This window comes from Lepidochelys olivacea, assembly GCF_965140295.1.
Source record: "Lepidochelys olivacea isolate rLepOli2 genome assembly, chromosome: 1".
NCBI lineage: Eukaryota > Metazoa > Chordata > Testudines > Cheloniidae > Lepidochelys > Lepidochelys olivacea.
The window spans coordinates 124,012,104-124,025,554 of record NC_140411.1 but is presented as its reverse complement, the minus strand read 5'-3'; the positions used below and the strand labels follow the sequence as shown (position 1 = coordinate 124,025,554).

Here is a 13,451-nt window from a genome sequence, read left to right as displayed (position 1 = left end):
TACTAAGGGCCCCAGACTTTGACAAACCGTTCCTAGTAACCACAGATGCATCCGAGCGTGGTGTGGGAGCAGTTTTAATGCAGAAAGGACCTGATCAAGAATTCCACCCTGTAGTGTTTCTCAGCAAAAAACTGTCTGAGAGGGAAAGCAACTGGTCAGTCACTGAAAAAGAATGTTATGCCATTGTCTACGCTCTGGAAAAGCTACGCCCATATGTTTGGGGACGGCGTTTCCACCTGCAAACCGACCATGCTGCACTAAAGTGGCTTCACACTGTCAAAGAAACTAACAAAAAACTTCTTCGGTGGAGTTTAGCTCTCCAAGATTTTGATTTCGACATCCAACACATCTCAGGAGCTTCTAACAAAGTGGCTGATGCACTCTCCCGTGAAAGTTTCCCAGAATCAACTGGAAAATCGTCCTTGAGATGTGGAAAATATTGTTAGTCTTTATGTACTTGGTAGTATATTTAGAGATGCATGTGTCTTATTAACTCTGTTTTCCTAGAGCTCCAGGAAGAAATCCCAGCCAGTGTTTCACCCTAGCTGAGATTTGGGGGGCGTGTCATAAATATAAAGGGAAGGGTAAACCCCTTTGAAATCCCTCCTGGCCAGGGGAAAGCTCCTCTCACCTGTAAAGGGTTAAGAAGCTAAAGGTAACCTCGCTGGCACCTGACCAAAATGACCAATGAGGAGACAAGATACTTTCAAAAGCTGGGAGGAGGGAGAGAAACAAAGGGTTTGTGTGTCTGTCTGTAGTCGTCTTGGCCAGGGACAGAACAGGAATGGAGTCTTAGAACTTTTAGTAAGTAATCTAGCTAGGTATGTGTTAGATTATGATTTCTTTAAATGGCTGAGAAAAGAATTGTGCTGAATAGAATAACTATTTCTGTCTGTGTATCTTTTTTGTAACTTAAGGTTTTGCCTAGAGGGGTTCTCTATGTTTTTGAATCTAATTACCCTGTAAGATATCTACCATCCTGATTTTACAGGGGGGATTTCTTTATTTCTATTTACTTCTATTTTTTTATTAAAAGTCTTCTTGTAAAACACTGAATGCTTTTTCATTGTTCTCAGATCCAAGGGTTTGGGTTTGTGGTCACCTATGTAAATTGGTGAGGCTTTTTATCCAACATTTCCCAGGAAAGGGGGGGTGCAAGTGTTGGGAGGATTGTTCATTGTTCTTAAGATCCAAGGGTCTGGGTCTGTAGTCACCTAGACAAATTGGTGAGGCTTTTTACCAAACCTTGTCCAGGAAGTGGGGTGCAAGGTTTTGGGAAGTATTTTGGGGGGAAGGACGCGTCCAAACAGCTCTTCCCCAGTAACCAGTATTAGTTTGGTGGTGGTAGCGGCCATTCCAAGGATAACGGGGGTAATATTTTGTACCTTGGGGAAGTTTTGACCTAAGCTGGTAAAGATAAGCTTAGGAGGTTTTTCATGCAGGTCCCCACATCTGTACCCTAGAGTTCAGAGTGGGGGAGGAACCTTGACAGTGTGGTTTAGCAGTGGCATAAGGTTGAGTATAACGAGTATAATGTACAAGCAGTGAAGCTATGAAAACCATCTCAGATCTCCCATATTAAAACATATTCTGTGTATTTTGTGTCACAGCTCCTTTGCTGGTAGCCAGGAAAGGGACTAGTCAGCTGTTCCTAGAAGGCATAATGAGCTAAGAGCACCATTCTATGGCACCAGGTAGCAAACCCATTGAGAGAAATTTGGGGCCTCCATACATCATTTGCTGGGGACCCATCCCCTCCCATTTCACTTCAATTTTACCCCAGTTACTGATGGTTCAGTGGCCTCCTGAGTTCAAGTCCCTAGTACAGTTATTCCGCCCCCGGCTCCTCTCTTGTCAGCCCTGCTGGTAACAGTGCTTATGGGGCACAGGAGTATTTTGATTTGAATGTGTAGGTTTAAATTAACGGGCCTGAAACTCATATGAACAGAAACCATGCAAAGTGAATTTGCCTATAAAGTTTGCCAAGGCATGTGCAAACTGAAATTGGAGCACTTGGCTCAGTCCTGCTACCTAGATACTTCTGTCTAAATATATAGAGCCATTATAGATGATGTTTCAATTGACTATATAATATACACTTGGGTGTTAAACTTTTTTCCCCCTCTGTTTAGTATACAAACATAAGAAACAAAAGGAAGTTCACATACAAACCGTTAGAATAACATTGAACATCTGGCTTAAATTACAAAACCCAGGAAATCCAGAGCTAAGGGTAAAATTCAATACTTGACCTAATCCAATATGCTAACATATGGCATATAAGATTGCTCATATTTAGATACCCGTAATACTGAGGTATGCTCAATTGGCTGGTAATGAATGGACTATAAATTTGCTTGCTTCTGGCTGCTCATTTTGGAGCCTTAACATTTTTCAGTAGTACTGTATTTTTCCTTGGGAATATTTGTTGATATAGAACAGGGAAAATGTATTTTTAAGTGGAGTCAGCTGAATAAAATGCTGCAAACAAGTAGATATAAAGCAATTTAGATTTTAAAGGACTCTGTAGATTTTAGCAGTATTAAAACTCAGGGAAATCTGCTTATGGTACAGAGCTGTCTAGTAAAAGTGATTGAAGCACCTTTCTGTCTCTAAAGCCACTGAAAAAGACCATATGCATGATGGAAAATAGAAACAATGGATGCAATATTGGGCCACTGTTAATGGCTTGTGTGTTGTTTCCTCTAGTTTTTTTTTAATGTAGTTGATATTTGAAGGAAAAATCTGAATGACAGACACCAAAGGTATGCTGAAATAATTAAACCAACCTACCCCCCAGCTAAATAACTAGAATTTAGAGAATGACAAATGTAACCTAAATTCCATTAGGTAAGTAGTTAATAATTGTGCTCTTTATTTAAAAAATCACTTATTCTTTCAGGCTGTCACATATTTCTGAGTAATGTTACATAATGCAGGTGTTAATTGTTCAAAGTCCAATATAAATATTCCTCTGGTGGTCAAAGCCAAAGAATGTCGCTTTCTCTTTTAAACTCACTCACTCTTTTTCTCTTTCTCTTACACTTACACACACACACACAGAGGTTTAAAAATATTAAGACATAGGAAGACGAGAAACTGAATTGCTCTCATTATCTGCCTTATGGTATAATGTCTGAAAGTGAATTTATAGTTCACCACTGGAGCAAGAGCAAATCACCAGAATCTTGACTTTGTAAAGGGCACCATCTTTATTTTTAAATATATATTTGTTCCCACTGGCCCTCTAGAAGCTAAAATGTGCTTTGTTGATGGACATTAGAGTTCTTTCTGTGGGGAAACTAAGGAAAAACTTTTTCACTAGGAGGGTGGTGAAGCACTGGAATGCATTACCTAGGGAGGTGCTGGAATCTCCTTCCTTTGTGGTTTTTAAGGTCAGGCTTGACAAAGCCCTGGTTGGGATGATTTAGTTGGGGATTGGTCCCACTATGAGCAGGGGGTTGGACTAGATGACCTCCTGAGGTCCCTTCCAACCCTGATATTCTATGATTCTATGAAAGATCAGTCTCCTTCATGTCAAGTTGGAACCAGTCAAGAAAAGGACATTGGGTCATTTGCATTAGTGGTATAAAAGGTGGTAACTGGTTATCATAGTGGAAAGTAGGTATTTTAGGGTGTTCTTGCAGTGTGATATTTTGTCTATTGCAATTAGTAAAGATACTTGAGATAGCTGCTCCCAGTTTAAGGGCGAGGAGCTTACCCTGTGAGCTGTCCTCAGCATTAGAGCTCACTTTTTTTCTGTTGGCCTGGCCAATCCCAGATTTGTTCAGGGTTCAATGCAAGACTCCTCTGTTATCTCAGGTTTTTCAGGGAGGAGTGACTCTGAGGGATTTAAGATGGTTGGTTGAGGGGTATGGTGGTGGATTAACTGGTTATTGGTGATAATAATGGGCTATCTTGTGAATTGACTTTGGACAGTAAAGTATTTGCATTAAAGATAGCTATCTTTTTGGTTTTATGGGAATGTGTAAGAACTTCTGCATCAACCATGGCTTTCCTTTGAGGAGCAGCTTCTACATTGCTGATGGCAATGTGTGTGTGTGTGTGTGGGGGGGGGGGGTGTTAGTTTGTGTTTTAGCCAAAGAAAACGAACCCATTAGGAAAAAAAAAAACAAATACTTCTAAAGGATGCTTTGTTGTTTTTTTCCTGTTTTTGCTTGTTTGCTGAAGGAGACTGTACAAATGAAATATAATGCCTCTTGACCACCTCTTTGTGCTTAAGTGCTTTGCTGAATAGGGGTGGGTTACTCACATACTTGAAGCTAAACACATGCTTAAATACTTTGCTGAATTGCAGCCTTGAATCCTGAAAGCTATGCCCAAAGCTACTCTTTACTAGCCCGTAGGTAGTCTTTGGCTACCTATTTTTCCACAGTATGAAATCACTAAGGACTTGTCCATAGAGGAAGAAATGTTGAATTGGTGTGATATACAGATTTAGCACTGGCCATGATAACATACACCAGATCTCAGAGTAGCAGCCGTGTTAGTCTGTATCCGCAAAAAGAAAAGGAGTACTTGTGGCACTTTAGAGACTAACAAATTTATTTGAGCACAAGCTATCATGAGCTACAGTGAGCTGTAGCTCACAAAAGCTTATGCTCAAATAAATTTGTTAGTCTCTAAGGTGCCACAAGTACTTCTTTTCTTTATACACCAGATCTGTACCCAGCCTAAATTATACCCCTCTTCGCACATCAGTGAACACATCTCAAAAAGTTTAAACCTGGTAGTTTAATTTAGCCACAGTTTATACGTGGAGAACTGAACCGTGGCTCATTGTATTTTCTGCACTCTCATCCAGATATGGTGAGGTTCAGCTTCTGATACATTTTTCTCACTTCTTTATACTGATATGATAACTTCAAATAAAATCATCTTCAGATACAAAAGGAAAGGAAGAAAAGTTACACAAATGCATCTATGGTATGTTCCTTCCCAACATCAAACTACTGACATTCTCTCTCTTTTTCATTTCAATTTGTTGGCTTTCATTTTTAACATTCTACCCAGGGGTCAGCTGGACCTAATAATTTCCTGTGGGAGGCAGACAATTAATGCCAACAGGAAGGTCACTATATTCATCAGCTGCTGTTGCTATCTCACCGTCAATTTGTTGCAGTCTTTTGAAGTCATAACTACACTGCTTTTCTCTATATTTCAGTGGGCCATTCATAGCTTTTAGTATTTCCCCATGGTGTTTCATACAAGTATCTACCATCACCATCCCTGCCTTCTCAGGCTTGAATAGCTTTTGAATAGTTATTATACAGGCATTTGTTTTTCTGAGACCACCTATATTTCACATGAACTGCACCACAGAGACAGTAGAGCTAGGCAAATACTGCAAAAACATGTCTGTGGCTATTGATTTGAACATTCAAGTTGGAACTGGTATATTAACCATTTTCTTTACAGTGAAGGACTACACTGACTGCTTTTTTTCTTCAGATGAGCAGATTTTGGAAGGCCAGCAAAATGCTCACTACAGGTAATGTTTGGAAAGCATGACGTTTTTGTCAAAAAGAATTCAGGAGGCTTTTTTCCAGAACGTAGAATGCACAATTTAACACCATTTATTTTTCTCACTTGAAATTTAATTTTTCCTGACCTGAGGCTCATTATTTGAAGGGACTGTATGGAAAATCTTGGCACAGACTCAAAACCAAAAGAAAACTGGGAGAAATTATTGTAATTTTAGCAATCAGAAGAAAATGTGGTTATAGGTTACGTTCAGTGTTTTCAATTACACGTTAACTACTATGTATGGTAACTGGTAGGTAACTACACTATAATTTTTATGTAATTCCAGGCTATGTGCAATTCACGGTAATTTTAGTGTTTCCTGAATGATCATTGGCAGTGTTAGCTAGCTGCTATTTTAGAAACAGGTGTCCAATTGTGAAGGTGTCATAGTCTTGTGGATAAGCAGGAGCATCTCTTTTTTTAGACCTTTTCTTTAAATGGGCACTAGAGCCAATACCAGCCTGTCCTTTCAAAGTATGGAAATAACAGTATTTTGTGGACGTGGGATGATGGAAAGTTGAGACAAACAAAAAGGCAGGAGACACAGAGGTCAGCATGCAGTGGAAGACAGCAGAGAAGGAGGAGATAAGGGAATAGGAGAGGGACTAAGAGAAATAGAAGGGATAATAAGAACAGAGAAAGAAAGGGGGAGATGAATTCCTAGGACCCTGACGACCTGGGGACCACACATGAAAAATATATCCCAAATTAGGGCATCCGATGAAGTGAGCTGTAGCTCACGAAAGCTCATGCTCAAATAAATTGGTTAGTCTCTAAGGTGCCACAAGTACTCCTTTTCTTTTTGCGAAGACAGACTAACACAGCTGTTACTCTGAAACCTATTATAAAAAAGTTTCCTATCAGTATTCATTCAGATTTTTAAATAGATTTACTTCGTGTGTTTGCACATTTGTGTGTGTTAGCCTTATATGTTTTCTAGTGAATCAATATACTTGTAGGAATGGTTGCAGAAGCAGATAGTTTTACGTAAATGTTGAAGTATTCTGAAAACTTTCTTCTACGGGTTATGTTTATCCAGTCGGAGAACAGAAAATATACCACGTACTTTTGGTGACCAATCATATGCTCAGATTTTAAATATGAAATGTGAAATTTTCTGTTTGTGACACAATTTAATGAACAGTACTAAAACTCTATTGGCTTACTCTGGCAGAGAATTTGGCAGCAAACACTCAGAATGAGTTCCTTGAAAATGAGCTGCATACCAAAGATTATTTGCAAAAATTATTTAGCAAGTAATTTTGGATGAAGAGTAAATCTGAGAAAATTGAAGTGTTCACAGATTATTCACAAATGCAAAAAAATGAAATTTGTACAAAAAAATCTTGTCTCAGTTCTAGATGAGATGTAGAACGTGGACTTGCTCCTTGAAAATATGAGTGGTTTTCTTCATATTTAAATAAGTATAGACCCACAACTCTTTTGTAAGAAAACTAGTTAACAGCTGCCATTCTTCATCCATGATAACTGTTCTCCCTTCCTCCCCACAAAAAAGGTGTGTGTGAGTTAATGTTTAAATAAAGAGGATTACAAACATATCCTTTTGATTAAGAATCATGGATATTGCTATCGTTATACATTCCTTTTGAAAGGAAATGTAAACGAGCCACCTTGTAAACCGAATGATAGAAACTTCATTAACAGGAGTGAATTGCATCTAGAAGCTTCAACACCCAAACCCAATCTCTGAGGCAGCTTTTGTAATTTCAAGATGTGAATTTTTGAAATGAGCTTGTCACTGTAGGATTTCCAAACCAAAGTGTGGCACATGTTCAGGGTCTGGCCTGAAATGACAAGGACTCATATTGTATCTTCTGCTAGGTTAAACATCTTCTCATATAACATGGCACTTGCCAGGTGTGCAACACATTTCCTTATTGTGTGTACAGGTGTTGATAATGGAGAGGCCAGTAAGTGGGAGAGAAGAATTTTCAAGAAGTTCTCTAGAATGCTCCATAAATTACATTCTTAAAAGGATATTCAGGTATAGATTAGGGACGAAATTCAAGCCTCATTTTAAACTAGTGTGCAACCCCACAGCAGTCAGTTGGGTGACACAGAAGTGAGAGCAGAACTTGGCACTCAATGTTCATATATACTACCACCATGATCCATATTTGTAACAGCTTGAACCACTGCTGCCAATGGTTTGATCTTGGAGGATTGCTGGTATCATCTTGCAACTCCAGAACTGACGAGAGAACTTCACCTTCCATTTTGAGAGATGTCTCTGCAGATCCTCTAATGATTCACTACCCTTGGTGCTATGTGCTCAGAACAATCTAGAAGGCAGTGGCTGTTGGGTCTGTCTTTTCTTCAGGGTAAATCACTTTTCTAGTATATCCCACTGTAAGCCACCCCCCCCCCCCACCCAATTTCTCTGAATGATTCTGATGTCTCTGCCTCATTTTAGAGAGAGCTGTATTATGCTATGACTTTTGCATAAAATGTTTCGGTTAGGTGGCAAGGTACATAATCGGTTCATTAACTGTAGGTGTATTGTTATAACAGGAAAATGACTCCCTACATAACTAGCCTTATATTTAATATACATTTCCTTTTTTAATTACTTAGGGGAACACTGAGAGAGATGTTGCTCCCTTTCATATTCCTCCCAAGTGCTGGTGTGCTCGCACACATTTGAAGTGGTGGTGTTGGGGTAAGGAAGGGTTGTTTTGACTTCTGAGATCTGCTGATCTGTGGTGTTATGGTTTGGAGTAGCCTCAGATTAGCACACTACCAGCCACAACCCTAGCTTTGCTTTGGAGGAGCATACCGTGACTGCAATATAGTTTCTGATCTGGTCCCCTCTTTATTCCTGTCCCTAACAAACCGTGGTTCGATTTTCTCTTGTTTTTATATTCTCCCTCTCCTAAATACACTGGATGAAATTCTGGCCCCACTGATGTCAAAGGGAGTTTTGCTATTGATTTCCATGGGGGCCAGGACTTCACCCTCTATTCCAGCAGTTGCCTGAGGCCAGTGTTCGTTCTGTACACTGCACAGCAACAGTAATGTTGTAGTTTTTATGTTCTGTGAAATATGTTCTTAGATGGGGTGTTTTTTTTTAAATGAAAGTACCTATAAATTACATTGTAAATGTTTTGGGGCAGGTACCGTGTCTTCCTGTTTGCCAGTACAGCACCTAGCATTGTGGATCCTGGTCCTGACTGGAGTCTTCCAGCACGACAACTAATAAATACTATTAATCATTTTTTTGTTCACAACTATAACACTTCTCTCATCTGCACAGAGATTAGCAAAGCGAAAATGGTAGCAGTAAATTCAGGTCCATCAGATTACTGTTCAGGCCACTGGTAAAATCAAGTCCCACAGTACACGAGTAGTTGTGTGAGTAATAAAAGTCAGTGGAACTACTTGCGTGAGTGACTATGCATTGTTGTGGCCCACTGCAAATGCCCCAAATAAATCAATGAAGTAAGGTATTACGCAACATGAGTATGGGAGGCAGAACCAGACCTTTGACTCTTACTGTTAAAACAAAGGTATGATTAAAAATCCTGCATGTTTGCATGTTGTTCTGCATAATTCATGTACTTCCCGTGCAGAATTGCACAAAGCTGGAACCAATTTTTCAATTCTTTTTTTACAGAAAGGATAGCAATTATTGCTTTTTTAAATCCCCTCTCTTCTTCTCCTTATGCATGCAGGTATTAAGTGCCCTTCATCTCTGAGCTCTTGTGTATCCGCTTGTGAGACCCAATAAGTTATATTAGTACAGGACAGGATCTGGGCTTTGCTAAGTCACTGGAGCTTACCCAGCAGCACTGAATTTATTGTTCAGTAAGTGCAAGGTCTAATGTAAGTCTGCAGTTTCTTTTCCTATGAAATCCTTAGCAATCTCACCTTCACCAGACCCTTGTTTGGAAATTCACTGGATGCATTTACATTTGTAGAAGGACTTTTTTACAGCACCATTTTATTTTTAAAGTGAATTTATCAGATCTGAGCACTTTTAAAAGTGAGATGGCAAATCTTAGGAAGATCAAATGAGCTCAGAAAGAAAAAGACTGATATTGTCTGAAAAGCAGTTAGGTGACTATATAATTATTTTTTTCTAATTTCAAAGGCAGCTTTAAAACTCAGAAAGCTGTTTGGCAATGCCATGAATTTAATAATACAGTAATTTTGTGAAAGGATAATTGTGCAGCTTTTTAGAATAAGGAATCATTCAAAAGCTAACACCGGAACAGTCTAGCTGGGGGAGAAAATATACTAGGATATACTCCAAATCAAATTTAGACATAAAAAGGAAGCCATGCCTTCTGGGTAACTTTTTGACAAGCTATTGCATTCTTATCTTACCAAAAATCACTAGGATTCTGTGTCTGTTTTGTTCACATGCATAAATGAGAATTACCATACACCTTCCTCAGGGAATATTTGGAAGTCTTGGCAGCCTGGTTGCCCTGTCTAACAATCCCTCATTCCTCTTCTGTTCTTCCAAAAACCCCTTTCTCCCCACAAACAAGCAAAAACTTAACTCTGCTGTTGCTAACCAATGTTTTGAGAGCTCTGATGATGCATGGCCCCTACTGCCATCCTTAAATCCCAGAGTGACATGGGGCCTCCCAACCTCCTCCCATACAGGGGAGAGTGGCTGGCATCATACGTAGGAGTTGCCATAATGGATCAGAGACTATTGTCTAACATCCTGTCTCTGACAGTGATCAACACCAGGTGCTTCAGGGAATGTGCCAGAAATCCCACAGTAGGCAGATGTGGAATAATGTGCCCGCCAAGGAAGTCTTTACTTTTACACTCACTCAGTTTTGTGGATAACTTCTATTTTTCTTGGGTTGCCTCAGTTTCTGTGGGGTGGTCAATGGGATGAAAGGCTCACTGGGACATTGGGTCCAGAGTGGTAAAGCAGGCTGGTGGGGACATATGGACAATGAGGGGTGAAAAAGCAGTTTATTTTTAACAGAGGTAGTTCTAACTAACATTTTTTTTATGCTATCTGCCTGTTATTGCTAGTCTACCTTGTCTAAGCTTCTTTGGCAGGGGCTGTCTGTCATTATGTGTTTATACACTGTCTAATGCCATGGATTTCCGATCCTGACTGAGGCCTCTAAATGCTACCGTAATAAACTGCTACTAATACTAAAGCTCCTCTAATGCCATTGGACCTGTCCTGCTCAGATCACTCTACGTGGCAATGAAACAGCATAAGAAAGCGTTACATAAACCCTGGACAGAATAGTGTTGCAGGTGCAGGTATGGAGCAGGAGGAAGAGCAGATTGCACCACACGCATCCCAAATGTTATTTTCTTTTAAAATGTGTATACTTGCATATGGAGAAAGGGAAGATAAGGAGATTTTAAAGCACATGAGACCTGAGAGTTTTCTCTCCCTGTCAGCAGCTACACGTGCGTTCCTTTGCTGTCTGAGTAATTAATGGTGGATGAAGGGTGACGTCTTGAACCCTCTAGAGGCTGCCTAACATGATAAGCAAGGCAAAAAGCATCACTAATACATTCACATATACTAGGTACATCCTTCTTCAATTGCCAGTGAGGACAATGAATGAAATATTGGCACTTCAAAGAACACTATCACACTTTGATCATGCTTAGTAAAAGAGGTGGATGAATATGAACCTTGAGCATATGAGTAAAAAGGTCATGTGTATGAAATATTATACGACGCTGCAGGACACACAAAGTCCTGCCCAGTCTTCAGTTTCTGTCATTTTGAATTTTCTGTCAACAGAAGCTTTAAAAGCTTAAGTTCATTCTGCAAAATCGTACTGTGGGATTTACCTCTGCTGAAAGAAGTGTTTTGACATGAAAACAAATCTTTTAACACTTTCCACACAGGCCAAAGAGATTTCCTCAGATACTCTCAGAAGTTGGTGCATCTTGTAGAACTACAATACTTTTCAGCTGACACTCAAGACCATTCCGCATTATGGGGATAAATACAGTACCAGCATGATGAGGTTTATTATTTAAATGCCATTGGAAGCCAGCTAAACGAATGTCAGCCATAAACCAGAGTTATAAAGGACCTTATTAAGGTTAGAGTGTACACACAGTATGAAGACATAAGTAGTGAATGAGCTATCCTACTGCTTGCTTACCTTGTGAGAACTGATATAATCCACGTAATTGCGTATTGACTGGCACATGACCAAGACATTCAGTTCTAGATTCTCAGTTGGCATAAATTGCTGGAGATCCATTGAAGTCAATGGAGCTATGCTGATTCACTCCATGTGAGGGTCTGACCCACACTTTTCTAAATGTCATAACTGGAAGTAGAAAGTCTCAACTTGAACATTAGCTCACCAGGGATCACTGTCATAAACCCGCCGTACCTAATGTTCTTTCATTTTTTTGAAATGTTGTAAAGGTATCAAAAGCTAAGGACTTGTATGATAACTTTTACTTTTGCTTTCAAAGTCTGACTGCCATGTTATTGCATAGTGTTGCATTCTTATTGATCTTTCTTTATTTTGTTGTTTCAGGTTGGGTTTCCCAATGATGATTATGTCCTGTACTATTGGGATGTGTTACCTCCTTGTTGCTCATGTCGTACTGGGTTGGAACACTTAATAATTTGTACTTTCAAGACAAAAAGAAGATTTCTGTCTCGTTCAATCTATACATCAGAGCACTAAGACGACACCATAGAAAAGAAGAAGAAAAAAACCCCACTTTAAAAAGTGATGTATTGATTAAAATGATTGGCAGTCTTACTTTTTGTCATTCATAACCTTATCTTCTGTGAACAATTTGCAGAGCTGAGTATTGAAGTTTAAAGGATTCAAAGTGTTTGTCATGGTCAATATTAATAAGCACATAAAGAGATACCATCACAAGGGAATATGTTGTGTCCTGAAACTTTGTCTTGCCACAATCTGAGTACAGTCATAGATGAAAAAGCCTCATTCACAATAGAAGATGTTCAGTAGTTTCTTCTTAGGGGTTCATTTGTCTTTGTCAGTATATTTAGCTATTTGTATTAAAGTAACTAACATTCAATCTGTACAAGCTGTAACAATTGACATATAAGTAGACAATCTGTACACAATAAGTGATGTACCATTATCTAGGTTCAAAAATAAAAACATCCCAATAAAAATTTGGTATGGAAGAAATTATTCTTTTGAAATTGACTAATAAGTCATACGCCATAATGTGTTTTCATTTTAAAATTTCTTGTTCTTTCTAATCTTGTTGGCCATAGAATGTGCAAAGCAATTTACATTTTTCTTTCAATTATTAATTCAGTTCTTTGGTGGATTACCCTAAATCTTTTAATAGGTTCAGATACTACCTGAAAAATGGAATCATACTTTGGCTGTGCTTTTGTTTTCTTTGATAATACTGTGTTCACTCATGTATATTGATTTTTATATTTGGCTATTGGACCAGGTCACATTATTTATTATGAAAGCAATTTCAATCTTCATCTTAAAAAGAAAAGGAGTACTAGTGTCACCTTAGAGACTAACAAATTTATTTGAGCATAAGCTTTCGTGAGCTATAGCTCACTTCATCACGAAAGCTTATGCTCAAATAAATTTGTTAGTCTCTAAGGTGTCACAAGTACTCCTTTTCTTTTTGCGAATACAGACTAACACGGCTGCTACTCTGAAACCAATCCTCATCTTCTAAGCCTTTCCTGGGACTGGCCCAAATTACCCAAAGGTCTGTCTCATCCTGTGTAACACTAGAATTGACATGCTGAAGAGTGAAACTCATGTGAATAGGGGTGAATTTCAGTGAGCGAACGCAGAAGAAAAAATGATGTCATTTGCTCCTGTTTCTCATAAAATGATCTGGCAAGTGAGAAAGGAAACCAGTAATAGTATCTTTCCCCCGGAGGATTTAATATTAATAATAAAACATATAGC

General features: G+C 38.9%; 1 protein-coding gene across 1 annotated transcript in view; it reads left to right on the top strand.

Annotated features, from left to right (window-relative positions):
* The window catches only part of OCA2 (OCA2 melanosomal transmembrane protein), a 307,809-nt gene extending 295,168 nt beyond the window's left edge, over positions 1 to 12,641 (top strand). Inside the window, exon 24 of the mRNA XM_084637780.1 lies at positions 12,060 to 12,641. Coding sequence (XP_084493906.1) covers positions 12,060 to 12,147 — 88 coding nt within the window. The 3' untranslated portion in view covers positions 12,148 to 12,641. The remainder of the gene's footprint in view (positions 1 to 12,059) is intronic.
* Positions 12,642 to 13,451: the final 810 nt, after the last annotated feature.